The sequence below is a fragment of the Bombus impatiens genome, unplaced genomic scaffold (genome assembly GCF_000188095.3).
Source record: "Bombus impatiens unplaced genomic scaffold, BIMP_2.2 scf_0136, whole genome shotgun sequence".
NCBI classification, from domain to species: Eukaryota; Metazoa; Arthropoda; class Insecta; order Hymenoptera; family Apidae; genus Bombus; species Bombus impatiens.
The window spans coordinates 2371802-2394531 of NT_176555.1; the positions used below are offsets into that span (position 1 = coordinate 2371802).

A 22730-nucleotide genomic window follows, 5' to 3' on the forward strand; every position below is an offset into this window, starting at 1 on the left:
GTTAATTAATGTAACTCGACGAGGAATACGAGCATAATTACTTTGCTCGAGTGGCCGGAGCGAAAAGTTTGCTCGTTATCACAGCGGCGCGTAGATGTACGCACACGATGCAAACGCCGCATCTATAATGGTGCCTTAACAGAGAGGATTGTTGTATATTATCGTTAACCCGCGCCACAAGGTCAAAGTCGAATTGTCTTCTGACTTTTGAGAATCATGTGATATTGACAATAGAGATATCAAAGATTTTTTGGATAATATTATTCTCGAAAATCGATAGACATGAAACAATCGCATAATTCCATTCTGATTCAGATCTTTAGAATATTTATGTTTTATACGTGATCGCAAATCTTTTTATGTTTTCAAGGTTTATTTAACTAGTATTTTATATTCCAGAGATATCTTATAGAAAAATTTCATAACTTAATTCTGACCCAAGTTAGATATTTTGTTAAAACGCATAACATTTTTATTTACGTAGTGTTAGTTACGAACGTTTCTATACGGTGTTATTTTCATTATTTCTACACGTAAGCAGAAATAAAACGATGCAATCATAGTTTGTTCACTGTTCAAATATTCGTCAATAATAATTGACCGGTAGCAGGAATACGATGTTTCCCAGTATTTTACCGTATTTCATTTAAATCAGCAATTCGACTTTACGCTTATACACTTGCGTTGACATTTGCGCAGAGTCTGTTGAATCTCATTTGTATCTAGTTTCGATAACAATTTACATTATCTCCATGCTTACCAAGCTAAAAGCCGTGCCATCAGCAGACAACCCTTTTAATTTTTACGAAACCTCTCTAACCCAGTTCAACGAAACCTCTCTTAAAGAAAAACTTCAAACAGCACTCAAAGGTTTCAAAACGTACAAATGTTCCATATCGCGTAAAAGGTATGAAAAATATCGATTTCTCCTCGACATATATGGATAGTTGCAACATTTTCATCGTATGTTTGCTCTCATCCGAACTAATAACGTTGACAAAAATACATTTGGAAAATATGTCCCTAAAAACGATGTTTCTGATGTTCGATTGACGAGAATCGAATGCAAATGTACATTTTTCTGCGCGTTTTTCTGTCGCATATCTTCTTGGGGACTATCAGGAAGATTTGTACGAGAGGAACGATCGTGACGGTCATGTCGGGTCAAGAAAAGTTGAAACGGTGCAAACAGACAACGAGAGCACTGGCCGTGCTCTGTTTGGCGACCGCCGGATGCACGAGGATAGCAGACCACATCACTCGTCGACCCAACCGGATGCGTCGACATTGAAATACAAGCGAGCACTCGGTTTCGCTGGGCTCGCTTCGCTCTCTCATGCTCGCTTCTGTTGATATGACCCGTTCGTTCTGGAAACTCGCTTCTTTCTGATTGGTCAAATCTTCCTGAATGTTTGTCAAATCGATATCAACCGAAAATTGAACTATTAACGGGCTTATGAATTACGTGACCTATCTAATCTAATTAATATCGTAATTTGAGGTTCAAGTGAAGAACAAAAGATTGTTTTGTTTCATATAATGTTTATCGGAGAGCAATGGAAATATTCTGCCACTTCATTTTTTTGGAAAGTGATAGATAAAATTCGTATTTCTTTAGTAGAATTTATTGCGAACTTTCAGACATCTTTTATAAGTAGTAATTTAATTTGAAAGCATGTAAACTACTGTAAAATCGGAAAATAAAGATATACATTTTTTCCCGATTGCTTACAATTTATTAATATTAAATTGAATATACAAATATAAATTGGACAGAAACGATGTTTGTTTAACGGAAACTAAATGCAATACTTGTATCTATGTCAAATAACTTTACAGTTATTTGGCCACTCTCGTCACAACGAATCTAACACACTCGCTCTCTCTCTCTCTCTCTCTCTCTAGCAACTCGATCAATTCTCTCGACTCTACTCTTCGGTGTCTCGATTAATTCTAACGACTCTACTCTTCGACGACTCGATTAGCTCTGACTCTCGCAATACACACACTTTTCGACTCGCACACTCTGACCTTTCGATCGTCTCACCTTGAAACACGAAACCGTCCTTCTGATCTAACGTTGTCTATGGTTTTTCTCATACCTATGTAAGAACTAGGTGACTTTAGTCACATAGGCGCTCTTAAATGTAAACGAACCACAGAAGGACGACGTACACGGTTTTTTCTATTTTCAACCGATCTCTAGTTCAAACTACTTTACGATATTACACTATTATCGTTTCTCTATTAACAAATGTTCCAAATATATTAAGAATTAATCTCAACCAAAGAATCCTATGTGGTATAGGTATCGAATAAACGAACCAGTGAAAGTAGCCAGACATCTGTAATTCCAAGCAAACTTTAACCTAAGAGACTCGGAAAGACAAAGAGCTGGGAGTTCTCGAAGAAATTCTCGAGGTTAGGATAAAATCAATGTGTTTCGCGAAGGTGGAAAGTGTGACTAGAATATTGCGATTGCGAACTTCTCAGATTCAGCACTGAGCAGCAATATAGTCTTGCATGATCAGCCACGTTCTCTGAACCGCATTCCCTTTATACCTTGATGCCCAGAGTTTCTTGAAACCCTCGTGTTCCCTGGCAATTACTGATATCCCTTGGATCCCACGATTCACAGATTCTAAGACGTTTATATTAGACTCGATGTGTCCAGACCCGGCATCGTATCTTACGAATTCACAGATGAATTTTGCACGGAAAGTTCATTGTCATTTGTGGCAAATCGCACATACAGACTCTTCTTTTCTTCGTCGATGAATATAAGGTTATTTGCGTGGAAACTTACGATCTTTCATAGCATCGACAAATTTTCTACGATCATCTGCTTATTAATTAATTGTAGCAAACGAGAATTTGATCCTGGTCATCCAATGTCACAATCTGTGTATCTATCTTTGTGTAGCTTGACCTTCGTAGTCATCCGTTAACGTTATCCGAAATTTGTAAGTAGAAGATGCCGATAACTCGCTACTTATCAACACGATACTGATTATTCACAAATATTATTACCTTGTTACTCGATTTCGATATTATCGCTTTTCAATTCGGCGTTCGAAGGTTCTCTAAGAAATCAGTTCTCTATCGGGGGTCTTCAGAACTCCGATGATATCCGCTTATCACGAAAGTATTAAAAATATATTATTATAGGGTCAATCAAATCTCACCATTTTTCAAGGTTTAACTGGAAAAAGAAAATTCTTTAAATAGAATCTCGGCTTAATGTGACACTAACGATGGAAAAATTAAGCAGACGAAGAAAATTCGAGCATACCTAGCTTACGTTATCCCCTTAACCTACGGGCATAGCCCGTAGTACGATGATCGGGCCAAATATAATATATAATATAATATATAATAGCTTGTTCACGTTTTCGGTCCAAAATTCTCTAACGTAAATCGTAGGTTAAGGGGTTAAACGAACCCTCGGTTTAACTTTTACGAGACGCTGTATCTTACCCATAAGAAAGCTTCGACGAGCTTCATACGATCCATCCGTCCAGTATCGAAGTTCGTGGATGGAAGGATAGGTCTCGTTCGTCCCTTCGGAGCATTTTATCGCGTCGCTTGCAATAAGATTTTTGTTTGCAAGAAACCAGCCAACCAGTCGTGGGCGTGGATCTTGAAAGGACGAAGGAGAATGAGAGCTCGTTGTTCGAAAGAGAAACGAAACAGAGGAAGAGGATCAAGGAGCGGAACAGGAAGCTCGCGCACGGGAGAGAACTGCCGGGGAATCCAATCTCAATAGAGTTAAGTGTTTGAGAGTAAAACCTGGCCAAGACACGACCTCGATTACTCGCCGAGGATTTGTTACGGCCACCTCTTCCGCCGCATTTCTTACCCTCGATCCCTTCGAATCGTCCGAGACTCCTTCTTCGTTTTCGATTCCGCTGAAAGCTGCGTCGCGCAGTCCCTAACGAGGAACGAGCGACCGTATTTTGTCTCTCTCCTTCGACCCTGTTCCATCGACCTCTTTTTTTCGTCCATCAAACCAAGGGGATTTCCAATTGGCCATCGCGTTCGCTTCGCTACCGGTCTTCCTCGTCAGATTACACCTGTTTCAACAGATTTCTTTGCGAGTTATAGCAGCAAACTCGCGAATCTTCCGAACAGGAGTTTGAAATATATTGTAGAGGACATCGTCCTGATCGTCTTTTAAAAGGTTTTAGACGTTGCGTATTGTTTGTTAGAAAATTGTTAACGTTATTATAGATGCCCTCCTATAAATGAAAAGTGAATTTTCTTGCAGTGAAAGATTCACATAAGTGGTACACGAATGTTTTCTAGTTCGAGTATTTGCAACGTTACTTTTTAGAAGCTATTTTTAATAATTACGTTATTCGGAGTAAAGATGTTTACAGGAGATTACTCGTCATACGAGTGAAAGTAAAAACAAAGATTCCCAAAGTACAGGGTCAAGAAGCGAATTGATTTTCTGATTTAATGGATAACAAGTTTAAAAAAACAACAAACAGATTGACAGATGTAATAAGAATGTAATTGACAAGGATAGCTAAATGTGAATGCGTCTCGGAATTTTATCGATTACCGCCAAAATCGGTAATCTCCAAAATCGATCGGTCAAATAACATATTCAAATGTTCTCGATAATGGCCCATTATGCGCTTATCTTGTTCAAACACAAACAGATAAGCATGTAGGACACTCACTTGATGTTATCGGCCCATGCATGCTCAAACATCGAAACGATTAATTTTCTATGCGATAGTTAAGTGCAATAGTAACACGAAAATTTCCTTTATGCAATGTTAATTGTATGCATTCTTTATTGATTGAATAAAAATTTTTAATTAAACTTCGATTAAGTCATCCTTCTGTCATTCTACAATCTAATTCGTTTTCTAAAGGCATCTACTTTTTACTAAAAGTAACCAAACACTTATTTGATGCTTTTTAGAAAACTCATCTTTTACGATTCAAGTTCGATTTCAGAAAGGAGTTTTGCTACTAATATCGAGATCGCCAATCAGAAACGGGTGGATCCTTAACTGCGAACACATTTTCCTTAGTTGTTCCCTGTTTCGTCGTGAAAATCCTCGAGACCGTTATGCCAGTAACGATGAGCCCACCATGGAAGGCTGTTACCACCACGTGCTGCCATAATATCGAGCAAAAGTTTGCCTGGCCAGTAGTAGAAAATAATTTGATACGACTCACCGTTGCAACTTGAACGCAGGTGGAATGTCGAACCTTTTGTTGTCCTTTTGGAGAACAATTACGATGCCGTTTTTGTGGCATACTGCAATTAAATACCTCAGAGTCTTCCGTTATTGCTGGTTTCTGAAACCGTGTAATGATGAATTTGTGCCTTTTTATTTTTCTAGCAAGCTATGTTATAAAGTTTTGTTTGTAATTAGCTCTCTTACGTAATATAATTCTGAAAACGAACGACATCAAAATGGTTACTGGACAAAGATGATATTTTATATCACTATCGTAATAGATAAATTCTCTAAATAGAGAAATTATTAATCAGATTACCAAAAAAAATTATGCCATGACTTGATGACCATGATCGAATCGTCATATTGAAAGATAAATATCACTAAAATGTTTCGTCTTATCGACATCTCACATATCTGTGTTTAATATCCCAAAAGAATAAAAAATATTTATGAGTATTAATTGATATAATCTAATCGTAATGGTGATAGATCAATAGTTAAATGGGTATATAAATGACCGGCAGTCTACAGTGATGATATACTTAGTTGACTTTGTTCACTTAAGCAACATGGTGAGTAATGCACAAAACGATTTAATATAACATCGAAAAAGATATTCTAAATATTATACAAGTACATGTAACGTAAATATTACAGACATTAATTTGATATTACTATTCAGCTCTGAAAGATTTATTTTCATCTGTTTTTCTATATTAAAAGTTACTTGCCTTTTAATTTACCATCTAATCGAATTTATTTTAAATTTTTATCTCGAATAATTTTAATTTCATCCATAATTATTCGAGAATATTTCACATACATTTACAGATGAAATTCGCCGCTATCTTGGCTGTTCTGGCCTTCGCCAGTCCCCTGAATGCCTATATAGTCCCACGCACCGGAAACGGTGCTCTCGCCGCTGAGCTTCAGGACTTCGTCAACATTATTCCTCTTGACGATATAGTCGCGCTCCTTCACGAATACATGAACCAAGACTCAGAAATGCAAGCATGGTTAAACTATTTGCAAACAAACGAATTCAGGAACCTCATATCTGGTCTTGAAAGCATCCCTGAATTCCGGGACCTCCTCAACTACCAGCAAAATGCCGGTCTCGATGCGTACTACCTGGCGAACAAAGTCAATGATTTCCTGCATCTGGCAAAACTCGTCCCACCAAACCGCGCTAGGAGAGCCGTCACCGGTGGAATCCGCGGTTACCTCGATCAAGTTGAAGCAATGCTGCCTATGGAACAGCTCCGAGCTTTGTTCAGGCAGAAGCTGGCCAACTCCAAGGTGTTCGCCGACTTCATACATTTCTTGGGATCCCCCACCTCTCAAAGACTCGTCGACGCTATGTGCGCCAATCCTGTCTTCAATAACTTCTTAGTGAAGCTTCAGAGCTACGGTGTCAACCTCCACAAGGGCAGAGATTTCATGGAAAACCAATTGGGTCTCCATGTCTCCTGTTCCGTTTAAATTTTTATAGTTCTTTTTTATATTCCGATATCTTTTTAATTTTAATCAATAAATAAGCGTATATATAAATACGTCGCCAAATGTTGTTCCCTCAAAGTGCCCTTTGCTTCAATCTTTCGTTTTCAACCTTCAGGAACTTTAAGGTGTTCGTTAAAGAAGATCAGTATCTTCTGGCACGATAATTTTGTAAATAATGATATTAGTAACTTAGTAAGTTGCAAGTTTAGATTTCTCTTTTTGTATCTTTATAGTTTTTCGTCGAATAGAATAATCAAAAGATCGATAAGATTTTGTTAATACTAGTCATTTGTAAACTATAACTTGACAAATTTCGCTAATATCATTAGTGATATTAGTTCAATTGTGTAAAACGGCACAGGTATTAATCCTCAATTAGAATCGTAGGATGAAAATCATTAGTCTTTGTCGTATAAAGTATAGAATATAAAATAAAATGAAATATTTTTTTATCAAACAATCTGATGTCCAAATTGTTAATTATAGATTTGCAATATGACTTAAAAGTTACAAAGGAGAACCTATTAGAAACGAAATTTTAGACGAAGAACTAAGACTCTATTTGTGACTAAATTCTTAACTTCATCTTCATTAATATCATGCCTTGTATCTTAAGTCGTAATGTTACAATAGAACACTATGTGCTGGGAAACTTCATAATTCTTTTCACGACATTTATAACATTCCTGGTAAATCGGGATCCACTTATTTGTACAATATCCCGAAATAAACAGTTTTAATTAGAAATATGTTTCAGAATATTACGAGACAAATTAATTAATATAATAACGAGAAGGGGGATATAGCTTTAAATATTTTGTATTTCAAATGGAAAATATAATTATGAGTGCGTAAGCTATCTACAATTTAAAAGCACAAAAATGTACGAGTATAAGTGATTCCACAGAAGTGGAAATTTTTTACGGTTCTCACTTTTTAAAGCCCTTAAAAACGTTAAACGTTAAAACCCTTAAACATTAAATTATATTTGCATGAGAGAGAAAGATAATAATTGTGATTTTAAATACAAATTATGAAGTACTATCAATTAAGTTTATTTATATCAAAAATTACCTTTTCTTCATGCAATTCTCAGTCCTCTGTCATGTCAGAACTACAAAATTTACTCTACATCTTATGTTCAGTGAATAAATTTGAGATTATTTACTTTATTATTATTTTCCTTTTTATATTTACTTTACAATGGTCGTATTTATCATTCACATTTATTTTTACTTTAATCGACTTCATTTTATTGACAAAAGTCATCGGCATGCAACTTTTTTCATCATTTTTACATCTCGGTTCTCTGTCTGCAAAATTATTTCTAAAAAAATCCATGTCTATGGTACTAACAATGAAATCACGCGAAGTAAATCAAAAGTAATCAAAACAAGTTAGTGCACCTATTACGTTTTGTAACAAGTGGTCATTTTTGATTACCTAAAATTGTAGATTCGTTGACAATCACCTGTTGCTGCCAGCCACCTTTTCAATCCCCTGGTACGTATTATATTCCAATTTTGTTATCTTTTCTAAGTATTATTTAACATCAAAATTGAATAGTAATTCGCTTGAAAATTTATAACATTTTACCTTAAAATTCCCAATCACCTGATCTCAGTCTCCTGTCAAACAATATGATAGGTGACAGAAAGAAGCATCCGCGTGTTTGAGAAAAATGTGTGTTGAGTGCATTTATATTAAACTTAGAAAATGCCTTGCATTGTTTAGGTAATGTCATAATTCAGTCCTGAACGTCCTGAACGTTAGAGCATAAAGTGCACAATTTATTTACTTTAGTTTACAAGAAAGAACGCGGATTGATCACCAGTTTGTTTATCTAAGGAATAAATATTCGTTAGTTTTAAAAATGCTCTCGGGTCCTGTACGGAGCTCCAGTGTGGGCAGAAGATCTGATGAAAAGTCGACGTAGTTTACTCTTGCTGAGGAGGCTTCATAGGACAACCGCCATCAGGATCGTAAGGGGATACCGGACGATATCACATGCGTCGACGACTGTCCTGGTGGCGTCTCCTCCGTTCGAGATCCAGGCCTTGGCGCTCCGACAAGTGTACGAAGACCAGAGGAACCGAAGCTCAGGCGGGGACTGTCCCCCCATCGAGCAGGCGGCCCGAGACGTTCGGGGGGAAGTTAGACGTGAGGTGTGGGAGCGGTGGCGCTTCCATCTACTCCTGCCGAACTGGGAGACTTGGAGAGACCGCGGAGGGCTTCCACTATCCTTCCGGATGACGCTGGTGCTCGCAGGACATGGAGTATTCGCTGACGAGCACCTGTCACCACTGCGGCGAAGGCAAAGACACGGACCAGTACACGTTAGAATTTTATCCGGCGTGGGAGGCCTCTACAGATTAGACCCCTCGTCAGTTGTGAAAGCGATGCTGAGGGAGCGACAAGAGCTCCTCGCAGTACACTCATATTGCGAAAGCGTAATACTCGTAAAGGAACGAACAGAGCGGGAGAGGGTGAGAACATCCCACCCTTGCAGAGTTCCGCGCCGAAGGACGGCTCTACGTCGTCCTAGGTGGTCATAGAGGCCGACACGCCAAGGAGGATCTGGTCCTCCTCAGACTTGCACGACAGCCCAGGGAATAGCGTAGAGAGGGGTGGCCCCTCCCAATGCCCGAACTAACCAAGGAACGACTCCCTCAGACAGGAGAAGACGCAGGAGTGCTCCAGCAGTAATCTGAAAATTTTCTGGGTCCCGGCCATTCCAACTAAGCGTCCGGCGATCCACCGTGGGGTTTTAGTCGGTATAGTCCGACACTATCCCGCCGCTTCCTAGCGGGGATCCATGAGGATTTCCCCACGTATAAAAAAACAAGAAAGAAAGAAAAGAAAAGTTTTAAAAATGCAATAATTTTGTTTTTGAATTTAACTGACAATTTGTCAAGATTGATGATTCATTTATGATTAATAAGTATTGATTGTTTTTTAGATTTAATTATTTTTGTTTCCACTTTCAAATTTAGCTGACAATTATCAGGACTGGTAATTAGTCCGTTTATAATCTAGGCGATTACAAATTATTATTGACGTGTGATATTGGATGTCCAAATTTTGTAAATAATCCTTCTGAAAAGTAATTATCTTTTAATTAATTCTTTGTGATAGAAAGTGTGAGAAAAGATCATCTCTTTTTATTAAATAAAATATTTAAATACAGTTAATTACATGAGACTATTAACCATATCTCAGTCGCCAGTAGATAGTTTCTAAAAAAGTAAAATGACATGTATGATAGTTATTCATTTGTCCGACCGTTTTTGTAGCAATGTTCTCTGTCACACCTTAAACTTCTTGCAATTCATAAATTAAATGAAAAAGTATGTGGATAAAATCACTGCTAAATAAATCCCGCCTTTGCAGAATCGCTCTTATATAGGTTAAATGAGTGTAGATAAATTAATTCTATGATGATAAATACTAATTGAATTGGGGTCACTATTATATCCGTGTCATATTGAATCTCATTGCTGCTAGCGTTAGTAACAGGGCGTAAAACAACAACAAATAGATATTTTCAGAAATATGAAGATAAGATACTCTCGATACATGATAATTAAAAGCAGTACATCTAATTTTGATATCAGTTGATAATCAGCACTGCTTTCTATTTTGAAATAAAAACATGTTATCATAGAGATAATACTCTTTATGTCACCACTTTTTCTTATTTTTAGTCATCAATAGGACAGTTTCTCTAGTTTCTAGCAGATTGTCCAGATACATCTTTACTTGCCTACAGTTTACTTGTGGATAAAAGATTCACATCAATAGAATTTTTTTTATGTCAAAAAGAATTGCTGGTAACAAGATGGAATATCCTGCAAAACTTTTTAACGATCGTTTCGACTGGTATGTATAATGAGTTGTCTACTATCGTCATAGAAATTATAGGCTCGAATAAATATAACAGAGATAAAATTTGTCAATGCCAGCGATAACATTTTGATCCTAATTACGTACTCAAAGATAAAGCTAAACGATGTTTCCCGCACAATAGTCACCGTCGAAAAGAAAAAAGGAATCTTTAATCCTTTAAATGCGTGCAACCCCAGATACTTAAAGTAAATAATTTATGTTACGAAAGGTTAAGCTACATTTTGTAATATAATGAACAAATGCATCAAGGGTCTGAAAACGAATGCATTTGTAGCTCGTTGGATGCTGCGTTTAACAACGGAATGCGTTGTGTAGAAATTTGACCGCAAAGTCAAGAAAAATGAAATTTACAAATACGATGCGTCTACTTTGTTGCCATAAATGTGCAGATGCAAAGTAAAAGCTATGAAAGAAACAAAATTGTATTATCCAGACTGCAATGTTATTTTATGGGTTCATGCTATGATGTTTTGAAGTGCATTATATAAAAGCTAATTATGTAAAAAGAAATTACATATGAAAAAATTAAAATGTGGATGCAAGGTGTATGAAGATTACAGAAAATCGAAGTGATTTTAAAATACAATAATCAATTCCATGTTAAATACATTGTACCTTCATTAGATTGTGAGATTTCCTTTCCAATTATCTTAGCTACCAAGGGGCATAAAAGTCATGAAATTATCAAAAATAATTTCGTCATGTTCTTTCCGCGCAAACTTTATATATTTCCATGTTGCTTATGCTAGATGCAAATAATACAGATAGTAAAAAAGTGGAAAATTTTTCCCTATATTTCTATATTTCATCAATAATAATTATAGTATAGATAGTAAATAAGATTAATGAGTAGTCACTTATTGCGAAAAATGTAATCCCAAATGAAAATAAAAATCGCGCGATGTTGATACTGTAAATACTACTGATCTGTAAATGTTACACTGATAATCAATTACAATAAGACAATAATCTTTGCAAGTGCTGAGACACAGGTGCACGTATAATGAAATCTTATCATTCTTTCAGGTATCTCGATATCTCCATTTATTTATTTGAATATGTTCCAGTATATATAAAGCAGTCTAGCCGATAGAAAATTCATGAAGTACTACAGTTTTCTCACGGAACTACGGTGAGTTCACAGATCGTTGTAAAATAAAATTTTATATTATAATTATTTATGCTTAAAAACTAATAAATACCTGTTGTTTAAATGAGTTTATCAACAAGTTTGTTTTATATTTATTGGCTTCTGAGCAATTTTAAACAATTTCTGAGCAAGCAAATTTTAACGCGATCAATTAATCCAACCTCATTAAATGGGTTAAAGTTTCGTCTCGATTTATACCATCGAAAATGCTTCTATTTTCATTGCGTTTCATTTACTATTGAATTATCTATGTACCGTCCGTTTTGCAGATGAAGGTCCCAGTGGTACTGTTCACGGCGATATTTGCGTTCGCAACTGTGAACTCTCATTATCTCCCAGATTTCGGCAAGGGACCGCTCCATGAAGATATACAATACTTCCTGGACTTGATCCCGATGGACAAGGTTGCTTCTGTCGTCCTAGAATATGCCGCTGAAGATTCCGAATTCCAAGAGCTACTTCAATACTTCAGCTCATCAGAGTTCAAGACAATGATCTCGGAGATCGAGACTCTTTACGAATTCCATAAGTTCGCAAACTATCTAGAAAAAAACGGTGTCTACATTTACGCCGAGCTGAATAAATTAAACAAAATAATTGGCATTCCACCGTTCCAGCAGTTTAGCAAAAAACAAATCACTGGTGGAGTGAAAGGTTTGTTCGACGACGTGAAGCAACTCATCTCTTATGACGCAATCATTCGTGGTTACGTGTACAAGATGAGAACATCGGACGCTTGGCGTGATTTCGTAGCTCAACTGAAGTCAGAGGATAACCAAAAATTTGTGGACGCTCTCTACGAAAACAGAAATTACCTCAGATTCCGTGCAATGCTGGTGAAGAAAGGAATTGACATAATTTTAATCGAAGACATCATCTACACCGTTCTTGGTATTGAATTCCCAATCTTCGAAATGCCTAAGTCGGAAACCGTTGCCTCTGACGAACTATCTAGGGACATTCATGACTTCCTGAACCTGGTCGACGAGAACAAAATAATGAACATCGTTATGTCCTACCTGGAAGACGACGAAGTGCAGAGGGCAATCGAATACATGTACAGCGAAGCATTCCACGATTTGGTCCGCAAGGTCGAAGCTATGCCAGAATATCAGAATTTGGTGAGGTACATGGAAGACTCTGGCTTGGACATGAAAAAGGTGATCAGCAAAATCCACAAATTGTTCGGTATGGAAGACTACGTACCACCCATGGAATTCTCATCGATGAATACATTATCAAACCTTGGTGGATTGAAAGCTCTGTTCAACGCTGTAGAGGCTGCCCTCCCTTTGGACAAATTCACGGCCATGTACAATGAAAAGATGCACAGCTCCCCTGCTTTCCAGAACTTCATGCAAAGACTGCACTCCAATGAATTTCAGAGAATCGTCAACACGGTTTACCAATCACCAATCTTCCTGGAAATGAGACAGAAGGTCATCAACGACGGAGTGGACCTTGTACCAATCAGGGATTTCATCGAAAAAGTGCTTGGCATTCATCTTCCCAGAGTCGACTCCCGCACCTTGTTGCGAGCGGAAATCTTCGCCTCTGACGAACTATCCAGAGACATTCACGACTTCATGAACCTGGTCGACGAGAACAAAATAATGAACATCGTTATGTCCTACCTGGAAGACGACGAAGTGCAGAGAGCAATCGAATACATGTACAGCGAAGCATTCCACGATTTGGTCCGCAAGGTCGAAGCTATGCCAGAATATCAGAATTTGGTGAGGTACATGGAAGACTCTGGCTTGGACATGAAAAAGGTGATCAGCAAAATCCACAAATTGTTCGGTATGGAAGACTACGTACCACCCATGGAATTCTCATCGATGAATACATTATCAAACCTTGGTGGATTGAAAGCTCTGTTCAACGCTGTAGAGGCTGCCCTCCCTTTGGACAAATTCACGGCCATGTACAATGAAAAGATGCATACCTCCCCTGCTTTCCAGAACTTCATGCAAAGACTGCACTCCAATGAATTTCAGAGAATCGTCAACACGGTTTACCAATCACCAATCTTCCTGGAAATGAGACAGAAGGTCATCAACGACGGAGTGGACCTTGTACCAATCAGGGATTTCATCGAAAAAGTGCTTGGCATTCATCTTCCCAGAGTCGACTCCCGCACCTTGTTGCGAGCGGAAATCTTCGCCTCTGACGAACTATCCAGAGACATTCACGACTTCATGAACCTGGTCGACGAGAACAAAATAATGAACATCGTTATGTCCTACCTGGAAGACGACGAAGTGCAGAGAGCAATCGAATACATGTACAGCGAAGCATTCCACGATTTGGTCCGCAAGGTCGAAGCTATGCCAGAATATCAGAATTTGGTGAGGTACATGGAAGACTCTGGCTTGGACATGAAAAAGGTGATCAGCAAAATCCACAAATTGTTCGGTATGGAAGACTACGTACCACCCATGGAATTCTCATCGATGAATACATTATCAAACCTTGGTGGATTGAAAGCTCTGTTCAACGCTGTAGAAGCTGCCCTCCCTTTGGACAAATTCACGGCCATGTACAATGAAAAGATGCACAGCTCCCCTGCTTTCCAGAACTTCATGCAAAGACTGCACTCCGACGAATTCCAAAGAATCGTCAACACAGTTTACCAATCACCAATCTTCCTGGAAATGAGACAGAAGGTCATCAACGACGGAGTGGACCTTGTCCCTATCAGGGATTTCATCGAAAAGGTGCTTGGCATTCATCTTCCCAGAGTCAACTTCTTGATATTTCAACTTCTACAAGGAACCTATCACTGAATAATGCTTAACCTTCTAAAACTCGATTTTTTTGTGACTATTTTAGAATTTAACAAATTGTAATCGTTTAATTTCCATTAAATCTCGAAAACTTACTTTGTGGTATGTTCATTTTCCTGTTGTGAAGCAAAAATTTATCGACTTATAGAGCAAATATACATATATACATATTTTAATTTGAACATATTTCAAAGATTTCGCTTAATCTTGGCAAAAACAAAAATAGGTTAGGATTTATGTCTGGTAGAGTACTACTCTTACTGGTTGCATTATTTCATTTTCTCTGCTTGTTTATTTCTTATTCTTCATATTGCTAGGTCACTTCAATTTTACTAAATTGTGTCTGTTTCTCTTTGTGCAAATCATCTTTATTCGTGTCTTCCTATCGCGTTCAGCCACATCTATCGTCTTTTCTTTTTGGAACTTTCTTTTCTCCCTTTTTCTCCCAATCGTTGTTCGCCTTCCATTCCTCAAGCTTCGTGGATTCAAGTGTCATTTCCCTTCTTTCTCACTTGCCCCTCTTATGACTTCCTGCTTCATCCTAACGCGCCAATGGCAAGTTTCGAGGCTTATTAAATTGTAACAATTTTAATTAGAGAAGTAGCGTGCACCAGCTTGTTCCTCCCCTTGTTCGTCCTTCTGTTAGTTCTCACCAGAGAAGGACAGAGTGAAAGGGTGGCTAAACCCCGCGGCAACCGAGAAGACGCGTCGGTTAAGACACCCCATACTTTCCTTTTAAAAGTTAGCGCCACGTGCTCGAACACGGTCCTCTTTTATTTATCGAATAGCTACCGTTGCTACTTGAGGCCATTCGCTGCACCCGGTGCCCTTTTGCTTTTCTGTTTGATCAGCAAAATACGGCGTTAACGAATAACTATTTTCGACGAGGGATGAAACTGATCATTATTCAACAAATCGATCTTAAACCTACCAAGACAGGCAGTTAATGATGGAACGCGATTTTTTGGGATTAATTCTAAGTCTCAGGAAAAATAGTAATATGAGCGAGAGAATTTTTAGAGTCAAATTAATGTTCTAATGTAGAAATTTCTATGGTGCTTGATATTAAAACATTTTAGTGAACTTTGGGAAAGAAGCACTTATATGTATAATTGTATCTATCTATTGAATCGCTCTATATAAATAAAGAGGTGAGGATTTTAATGATACAAATATAGTGCGTTATTCTACTTATTTTAAGGAAATATACTATCTTAGTAAGATAAGTTATTTAACGAACAAGAAAGTGGTGTTTCATTTTTATTGGAATGTGTATACAAAAATTTGTGGTATGCATAAGCCATTTTTGATGTGATTAATGCTTGGGGATCCATCTTTGAAAAACTAATTCTTACTTAATGTTACGATAAGTATACTACTCAAGCTCTTTAGAATAGAAATTAAATTCTTTTTTCACGTTTTAGCATTTTTTCCAACTAAGTAATATTGCACAATGTAGTAGCTTCGCCATTTCCAATTAAACCAATATTGATTCGGGACTTAAAAATATAATCGGTAATTTCTATATCGGATGTTATCTTGTCTGAATTATCGAAGAACATTATTACCGATTTACTAGATTGTCTACTTACCTGTTTCGATAATTTACACTCTGCTATACCTACACATTAGTTAAGTGTTTAATAAGTTATCATTAAGTATATGATACATACGGTTTCTTACGTTTGTCGGTAATTATTCATTAATTTAGAAAAGAAATAGATGCAAAGTAGGTACGATTAATGAAAATGTATATTTCGAAATAATATATATATATAATATAATATAATATATAATATATAATATATATAATATATATATATATATGTTGTTTTAAATAATTAACAATTCACATCTAATAATTAATTTAACGGTGATGAAGGACCTGAAACTAAATATATTCTGTCATTATTAACTTCGGTTCGAATTTACTTTCAACGTTAATTTGGTATACAATCTATGTTTTCGCACAGTTGGCTGGTACTATACAATAGCGATGTTTACATTGATTGTCACGTCAGATTTGCAAAGTTTTACAACCGTAATGAGTTCGTGATTCATAAGCGTCGACATAGAGGACGCCACATAAATGTTTATAACAGCAGTCTGATAGTTAGGTGATCATTTCTTATCATTTTCAAAAAAATTACTGCACTAATTGCGTCGATTTAAAGTGGGTATATCATAGATCTCATTCAGCAATTAACATTTTATTTGCCTTAAACTTCATATAAAGCTGTAATCGATATAATATAATTAATTATGTTATCCATTAATTTTGCAAATTTTTAAAGCATTAACTTCGTTCAAGCTGGAGCATATAAACGATACGATGCCTTCAGTGTTTCAATTATTTTGATTATATTTTTAAAAAATAATTATCCATTAAAAATGATGAGTTTTACTTTTCGTAATGAAAATTTTTTGTGATATAATATTAACACGTAATAATAACAAAAATGTGTTTTACATTACATTCCGTATATTCTATCATGATACAATATAAAATACAGATAATAAATAATAGATGCTAGATAATAGATAGATGATAGATAATGTAAAATAAAAATATTTCATATTTTACAATACATATTACATCCAAACGTTCTCTTGATTCTGACTGCAAAAAAGTAAAAAATATTTAATCGAACAATTTTTCCATTAATAAGTAGCATTAAAAAGCTTATAATTCCTAAAAATATCGACATACATGCATCGATAAAATAGCAGTAACTTTTTATTACTCTTGTTACTTGTTATTTTTTACACATCCTAAAATTGAGCTATAGTTTCATTTGGATTAATTATCTATTTGACGAATCAGATTTGGGAACGTCATTATTCGTTTCTCATATATTAGTGACCTTTTTAATAATGACTAATTCAAATAATCTTATCAGAATGAGTAAGTCAAATTCACCGTGATATATAAGACGGAATGAAAAATTGATGGGCGTTATAATTCTCCCGGCATTAATGAGAAAAAAACCAGGTCCTACAGTAAGTAGCATATAGTTTTAAGTATAATTGCAGTCATTCACAATTTAAGAATTAATGGATTAACTGTAATTCATAGTTGTAATTAGAACCATTCACATATTATTCTGAAATTAATTAAAGATTTTTATTCCTATATCATTTGAGTACATTGTACAATAACATATACATACCAATTTCTGTTAATTAACATAAATTCTATTAACGACACTGTATAAATACATTGATAATTCCATAATGATCGAACGCTAAATCATTTCAATAAATTTCATCGTGATTTTCCATTTTTTCATAATTCATCCTAATTTTCAGATGAAATTCGCTCTCACAGTATTGACTATCCTGGCCGCAGCCAGCCATCTCAACGCTTACATGTTGCCAAGCGTTGGCACAGGTGCCCTGGCCAAGGAATTGCAAGATTTCGTGAACTTGGTGCCCATCGACAAAGTACTGGAGCTCACGCAAGTATATCAAGCCAGAGACAAGGAATTCCAATGGATTATGACTTTCTTGCAATCCGATGATATGAAGGGCTTCGTCGAAAACGTGGAAGATTTACCCGAATACGAAACCCTCATGAAGTATTTGCTAAACCAAGGTCTTGACGGTTACACTTTAATGAAGGACGTAAAAGAAGCCATGGCAGCGAATATCGAAAAAACTAATGTGAATTCTAATCTCAGAATTACCGGAGGAATCGCAGGTTATATAAAAGACGTTTCAGAAGTCATATCTGTGTACAATATATCGAATCTGTTCGAATACAAGGTCGTAACTTCTGAGGTTTTCAAAAATTTCTTGCACGAAATTCTATCTCTTCAATACGAGAACCTTTACACAAGTACCTTCACGAATCCTCATTTCCAAAGAATACTAGTACAGCTTAACTACCTCTATGTCGACAGCAATACGTTCCATACGAATTTCTTCACGTTTCTCATAGCTAAAGCGTTGATATATAAATATCTTTAAGCATTACAGATAAGAATGCACGTATAGACCATTTGTATGTACATATAATTGACTTAAAATTGTGACTTGTAACATGTAAAATTATTTCATATATATGTATGCTAATTTTAGAATAATATTTAATAAATATATTAAGTTAATTGACATTAGTAAAATAATGCTGTTCTTTCTTTTTTACACTTTTTAGTGTTTTTACACCTTTTTATAACATAGAAAATATTTGAAATTAATGTTAAAATATTAAATACATGGTAAACACAATGGTGAAATAATAAATACAATATTAAAGAAAATATTAAATGTTAAATATTTGTAGAAAAAGAAGTAATATTATATAATCTACGGATTAAAGTTTTATTTCCATGAGAAATTTTGAATAGAAAACTCCTGCTTTTTAAAGTGAAATGGAGCCGAATGAATAATTCCCATGTCAGGAAAATCTGTGTGGGAATTGTTTAAAAGTTAAAATTATTTAATTTCGCGTTGTTAATTTTGCTACTGTTTCTTAACGAACATTACATCATAATCAAAAACTATAAAATGATATCTGTGGCTATCAATCATATCGATATAATCAAAATTACGAAACGGTAGTAGCCAATGTAATTCTGTTTCTATCAGATAATAGAGTTGGAATAACAACTACAAGTCTTTCTTAATTTATAATTTTTCCCTAAATTTGTTAACTTCCATTCAGTCATAACAAGATGTTACCATACAATAAAATATAAACTAAATTTCTCACCATTTATAGATAAATGAATGGAAAAATATGAAAAAAAAAAACAATATACAAATATAGACACTAAAAATTTCCTATATGTCAAATCAATTGATCTGAAAAATTCCTAATATATCTATAGTATAATAAGGATGAATAAGCCTATATACAAGCCTATACAGTCAAACATCATTTATTGATTAGTGGCGAAGAATAATAGCGAATTTTATTATTATCACCACTTGCTATTCAATATGATAAGTCCAGCTTAAAATAATGCCTTAATGAGAAAGATCGGTTCATACATAGAAATCATTCGATGTTTGGAGTTTTCAATTGTGTACACCAATCAAATTTATATAAGAAGTTAATAGTTCGCTTAAAACATATTTTGGAGGTATCGTTTGCTTTTATCACGCAGAAATAGCATTTTGAGTGTACGATAGGAAATAATAATTGAAATTAAACATTGCGACACAATTGTACTCGATAGATTACGATTACTTCTTCAAGGAATTTATCATTATTGACATTATCTTGGCTCATGATAATCCGTAATGTTATATAACTAATAGCCTACCTATTTTTTGTAATAGATAAGGAACGTGTGTATGTTTCACGTTTTTTTATCGATGATTATTGTTTACAAGAAATCGTAGGTATATTACGAGTGTTCAAAATAATCTGTTTTGTAATGTATCCTATTACGCAAAGGATGCGGCTGGTTGAAATTGAGCACCAATTTATTGTTTTCTAAATACCTATTTCCTGAAAAGTTATCCTGGTAAATAGCACTGATGCATCCACATTATTTATGTGGTTTCATGTCACGTTACAATTATGATGACTTTCTACGGTGTAAAAAATCTTGCAACCATTCAGCTATCAAGCTTTTTGTAAGCTAGAATATATGTATACTCCAACTATATATATATTTATATTATATTTAAAAATATTTATATATTTAAAAATAGCGCTTAAAAAAGGTACTTTAAAATCTTAATGAAACCACCCCTGACACAAGGGTCCGTCGCAAAATATATTCCTATGCAATAAAGTACCTACAAAGGAAATTTCTAAATGAAAAGAAATTATATGGTAATAAGATAAACTATAAATGAAGTAGTCAAATATATCCGTATGTCATATATTTGGACGTTCCTTACGCAGCGTGTAAAAATGTATGAAATATGTAAAAGTTTGTGTATCAAACATCGAATAATTTCAAAGTACATTAAGTACAATATATAATGTGCGCACATGCGTTATTTACTAGAAAAAATGAGTAGATTTATTAATTATGTAATTATGTGTTGGTGGATTAGGTGACAATATGATAACGCAAAGAATCCTCGAAATATAACCATAATCTGTCGAATACAATTGTATTGCAACCATTCATTTTACTATATTACGTTTCATTTTAACTATCATCGCGTATCGTGCACGTATTGTGACGTAGCTCGCTTGCATGATAAAACATTGACGATATCTTTGAAATGCATCTTAAGAAGACCATCACGCCAGACGATGCGAATTTGATTATTAAGTGAAACGTTTAAAAATGTCAATGTCACGATTCTTCTCGAAATGATGATAGAATCATGCGAAAGGAAAATTGCGGAAATGATAGGAAACATGTACTATATTTCTCAATTAAAAAATATTACAGACCTACACTTGTAACTCTTCAATAATCTATGTAGCTCGAAGTCTTTGCGTTTAAACAATTATAATAAGTTTATATGAAATGATTGCATTAAATAATATTAGACTGGTGCATAGCAAGAACCGTTTTGTCAAATGAAATATTGAACGCATATAGTTTGCGCAGAAAATAATATTTTCGTGATTTGCTCTTCTGACAGGATGATTAGCTATGAAATTCTATTATTCTCTATTATTCAGAGATAATTTATTCATTAAAAAGTTAGCTAGGTTTCATTGGATAATAATAGCAGTTTAATTTAATAGTAGATAGAAGGATAAATAATAGTTTTAAAAATTATCTATTATCTTCCTTATCTCGTTCAACGACATATGTGAAGGTAGTTTCGCGCAACCACTACATTTAGATTCATGAAACTCCGCTGACTTCGCGAACTTTCAGCGCAAATAAAAATGTAGTATCGCAGGTGCATGCTAATCTTCGCAATGGCTTGCCCTGTTAAATTCGCGGAATAAAGAAAACTTAAATTTCTTGTCGTAACTGCTGCACAAATCCACTAGCTTAATAAATCTCGTGTCAAAAAGAGGATATCTCGACCAATAGAAGTTTAACCGTCATAATTTGCTTTCGTCTCGTGTGTTCTTTAAGGAACGCGTCAAACGTTAACCTAGCAAAGGGATGTCTATCATCGTACGATGGCCTGGCGAATCTACTCGGCCACTTTGAACAAGGTCTTTCTCTCTTCCGTATCTTAAGTGTGCAAACTTTCGTCGTAAGTTTCTGAAGGGTTAAACTTTGCGCAGTTGCAACATTGTTCGCAACTCTAACCTCTTATCCCGTTTTTTACATGTTGTACCAGACCAGTGGATTTACATTAACAAACCCTGTCGATAATTGGTCAAGAATTTTGCGCTTGAAACGAATCATCTGGTACAATGATTTCTTACTAAATCAACATTAAGAATCAACTTTAATCTTCTGAAAGACATGAACCCTCAAATTATGATTGTTACCATGGTAGCCGCAGCTTCGGTTGCTTTTTTCGGATTCCTTGCCTATCGGATCAGAGTTCGATCGAACGATCCAGATTTATTAAGCGTACTCCCATTGGAAGACAACAGCTCCCTCGACGAAGATCTCAAAGACATTTTGGCGTTCGTCCCTATAAAAGAAGTACAACGAATCATTGAAAGATACATGGAATACGACCCCCAGATCGGAGATACCGTGAGCTTCGTGAACGACCAGAAGAGATTCATATTGCGCGAGTTCCAGAACATGCCTGAAGCAAACAAATTGATCAATTTTCTGCGACAGAATGGTTTGGACGTGGATTCCTGGCAAGAGAAGATACGATGCTTTTGGAAGATGTCTCCCAGGTTCATTAAATACGATCCGAGTATGGCAGCCGGAGGCCTGACCGTGATGATCAATAAAATCCTGGAGACCATGCCACTGGACGAGCTGCACGAACTGTTGCGACAAAAGGTGAAATACTCGGCAAGCTTCCGCAGATTTGTGTATACGTTGAGGTCCAAAGACTACCTGGAGCTTTGCAACGCGATTGAGACCAACGATGTGCTACATCATCACTATTTCTGGGCGAAAGAGGGTGGACTAGAGATCACGTTCGCGATCGAACTATTCAATGAGCTGCACGCCTACCTAACGCAGGCATTAGTCACCTAAGAATTGTCATGAACCATTAATAATCATTATTGAGTAATAAACTGCAGTGGAATGTAAACATAATACATTTCAGATTTTTTATTTTTACACATTTGGTTTTAGTAACGTAGAATTTAGTTTATAATTTGCAAAA

At 35.7% G+C, this 22730-nt stretch overlaps 3 protein-coding genes across 3 annotated transcripts; all 3 read left to right on the forward strand.

Annotated features, from left to right (window-relative positions):
• Positions 1-5713: 5713 nt before the first annotated feature.
• LOC100744762 lies at positions 5714-14634 on the forward strand. Its single transcript, XM_033319153.1, has 3 exons — positions 5714-5776; positions 6036-6683; positions 12030-14634. Exons 1-3 carry the CDS (start codon positions 5738-5740, stop codon positions 14547-14549), a joined length of 3207 nt encoding a protein of 1068 aa, XP_033175044.1. The 5' UTR covers positions 5714-5737; the 3' UTR covers positions 14550-14634.
• A 2709-nt stretch (positions 14635-17343) lies between these two features.
• Positions 17344-18676, forward strand: LOC117151298. Its single transcript, XM_033319157.1, has 2 exons — positions 17344-17549; positions 17859-18676. The coding sequence occupies exons 1-2, from the start codon at positions 17499-17501 to the stop codon at positions 18516-18518; spliced, it is 711 nt and encodes a 236-aa protein (XP_033175048.1). The 5' UTR covers positions 17344-17498; the 3' UTR covers positions 18519-18676.
• A 2686-nt stretch (positions 18677-21362) lies between these two features.
• On the forward strand, positions 21363-22679 carry LOC100748205. The gene is made up of 2 exons (XM_003487000.3): positions 21363-21680; positions 21768-22679. The coding sequence occupies exon 2, from the start codon at positions 21896-21898 to the stop codon at positions 22595-22597; it is 702 nt and encodes a 233-aa protein (XP_003487048.1). The 5' UTR covers positions 21363-21680; positions 21768-21895; the 3' UTR covers positions 22598-22679.
• Positions 22680-22730: the final 51 nt, after the last annotated feature.

Coding starts and splice junctions, on each gene's coding strand:
- LOC100744762 (XM_033319153.1), top strand. CDS start 5,738: ATGATATACTTAGTTGACTTTGTTCACTTAAGCAACATG. Junction 5,777..6,035: donor TTGTTCACTTAAGCAACATG/GTGAGTAATGCA, acceptor ATACATTTACAG/ATGAAATTCGCCGCTATCTT. Junction 6,684..12,029: donor TCCATGTCTCCTGTTCCGTT/TAAATTTTTATA, acceptor TCCGTTTTGCAG/ATGAAGGTCCCAGTGGTACT.
- LOC117151298 (XM_033319157.1), top strand. CDS start 17,499: ATGGGCGTTATAATTCTCCCGGCATTAATGAGAAAAAAACCAGGTCCT. Junction 17,550..17,858: donor GAAAAAAACCAGGTCCTACA/GTAAGTAGCATA, acceptor CCTAATTTTCAG/ATGAAATTCGCTCTCACAGT.
- LOC100748205 (XM_003487000.3), top strand. CDS start 21,896: ATGAACCCTCAAATTATGATTGTTACCATGGTAGCCGCAGCTTCGGTT.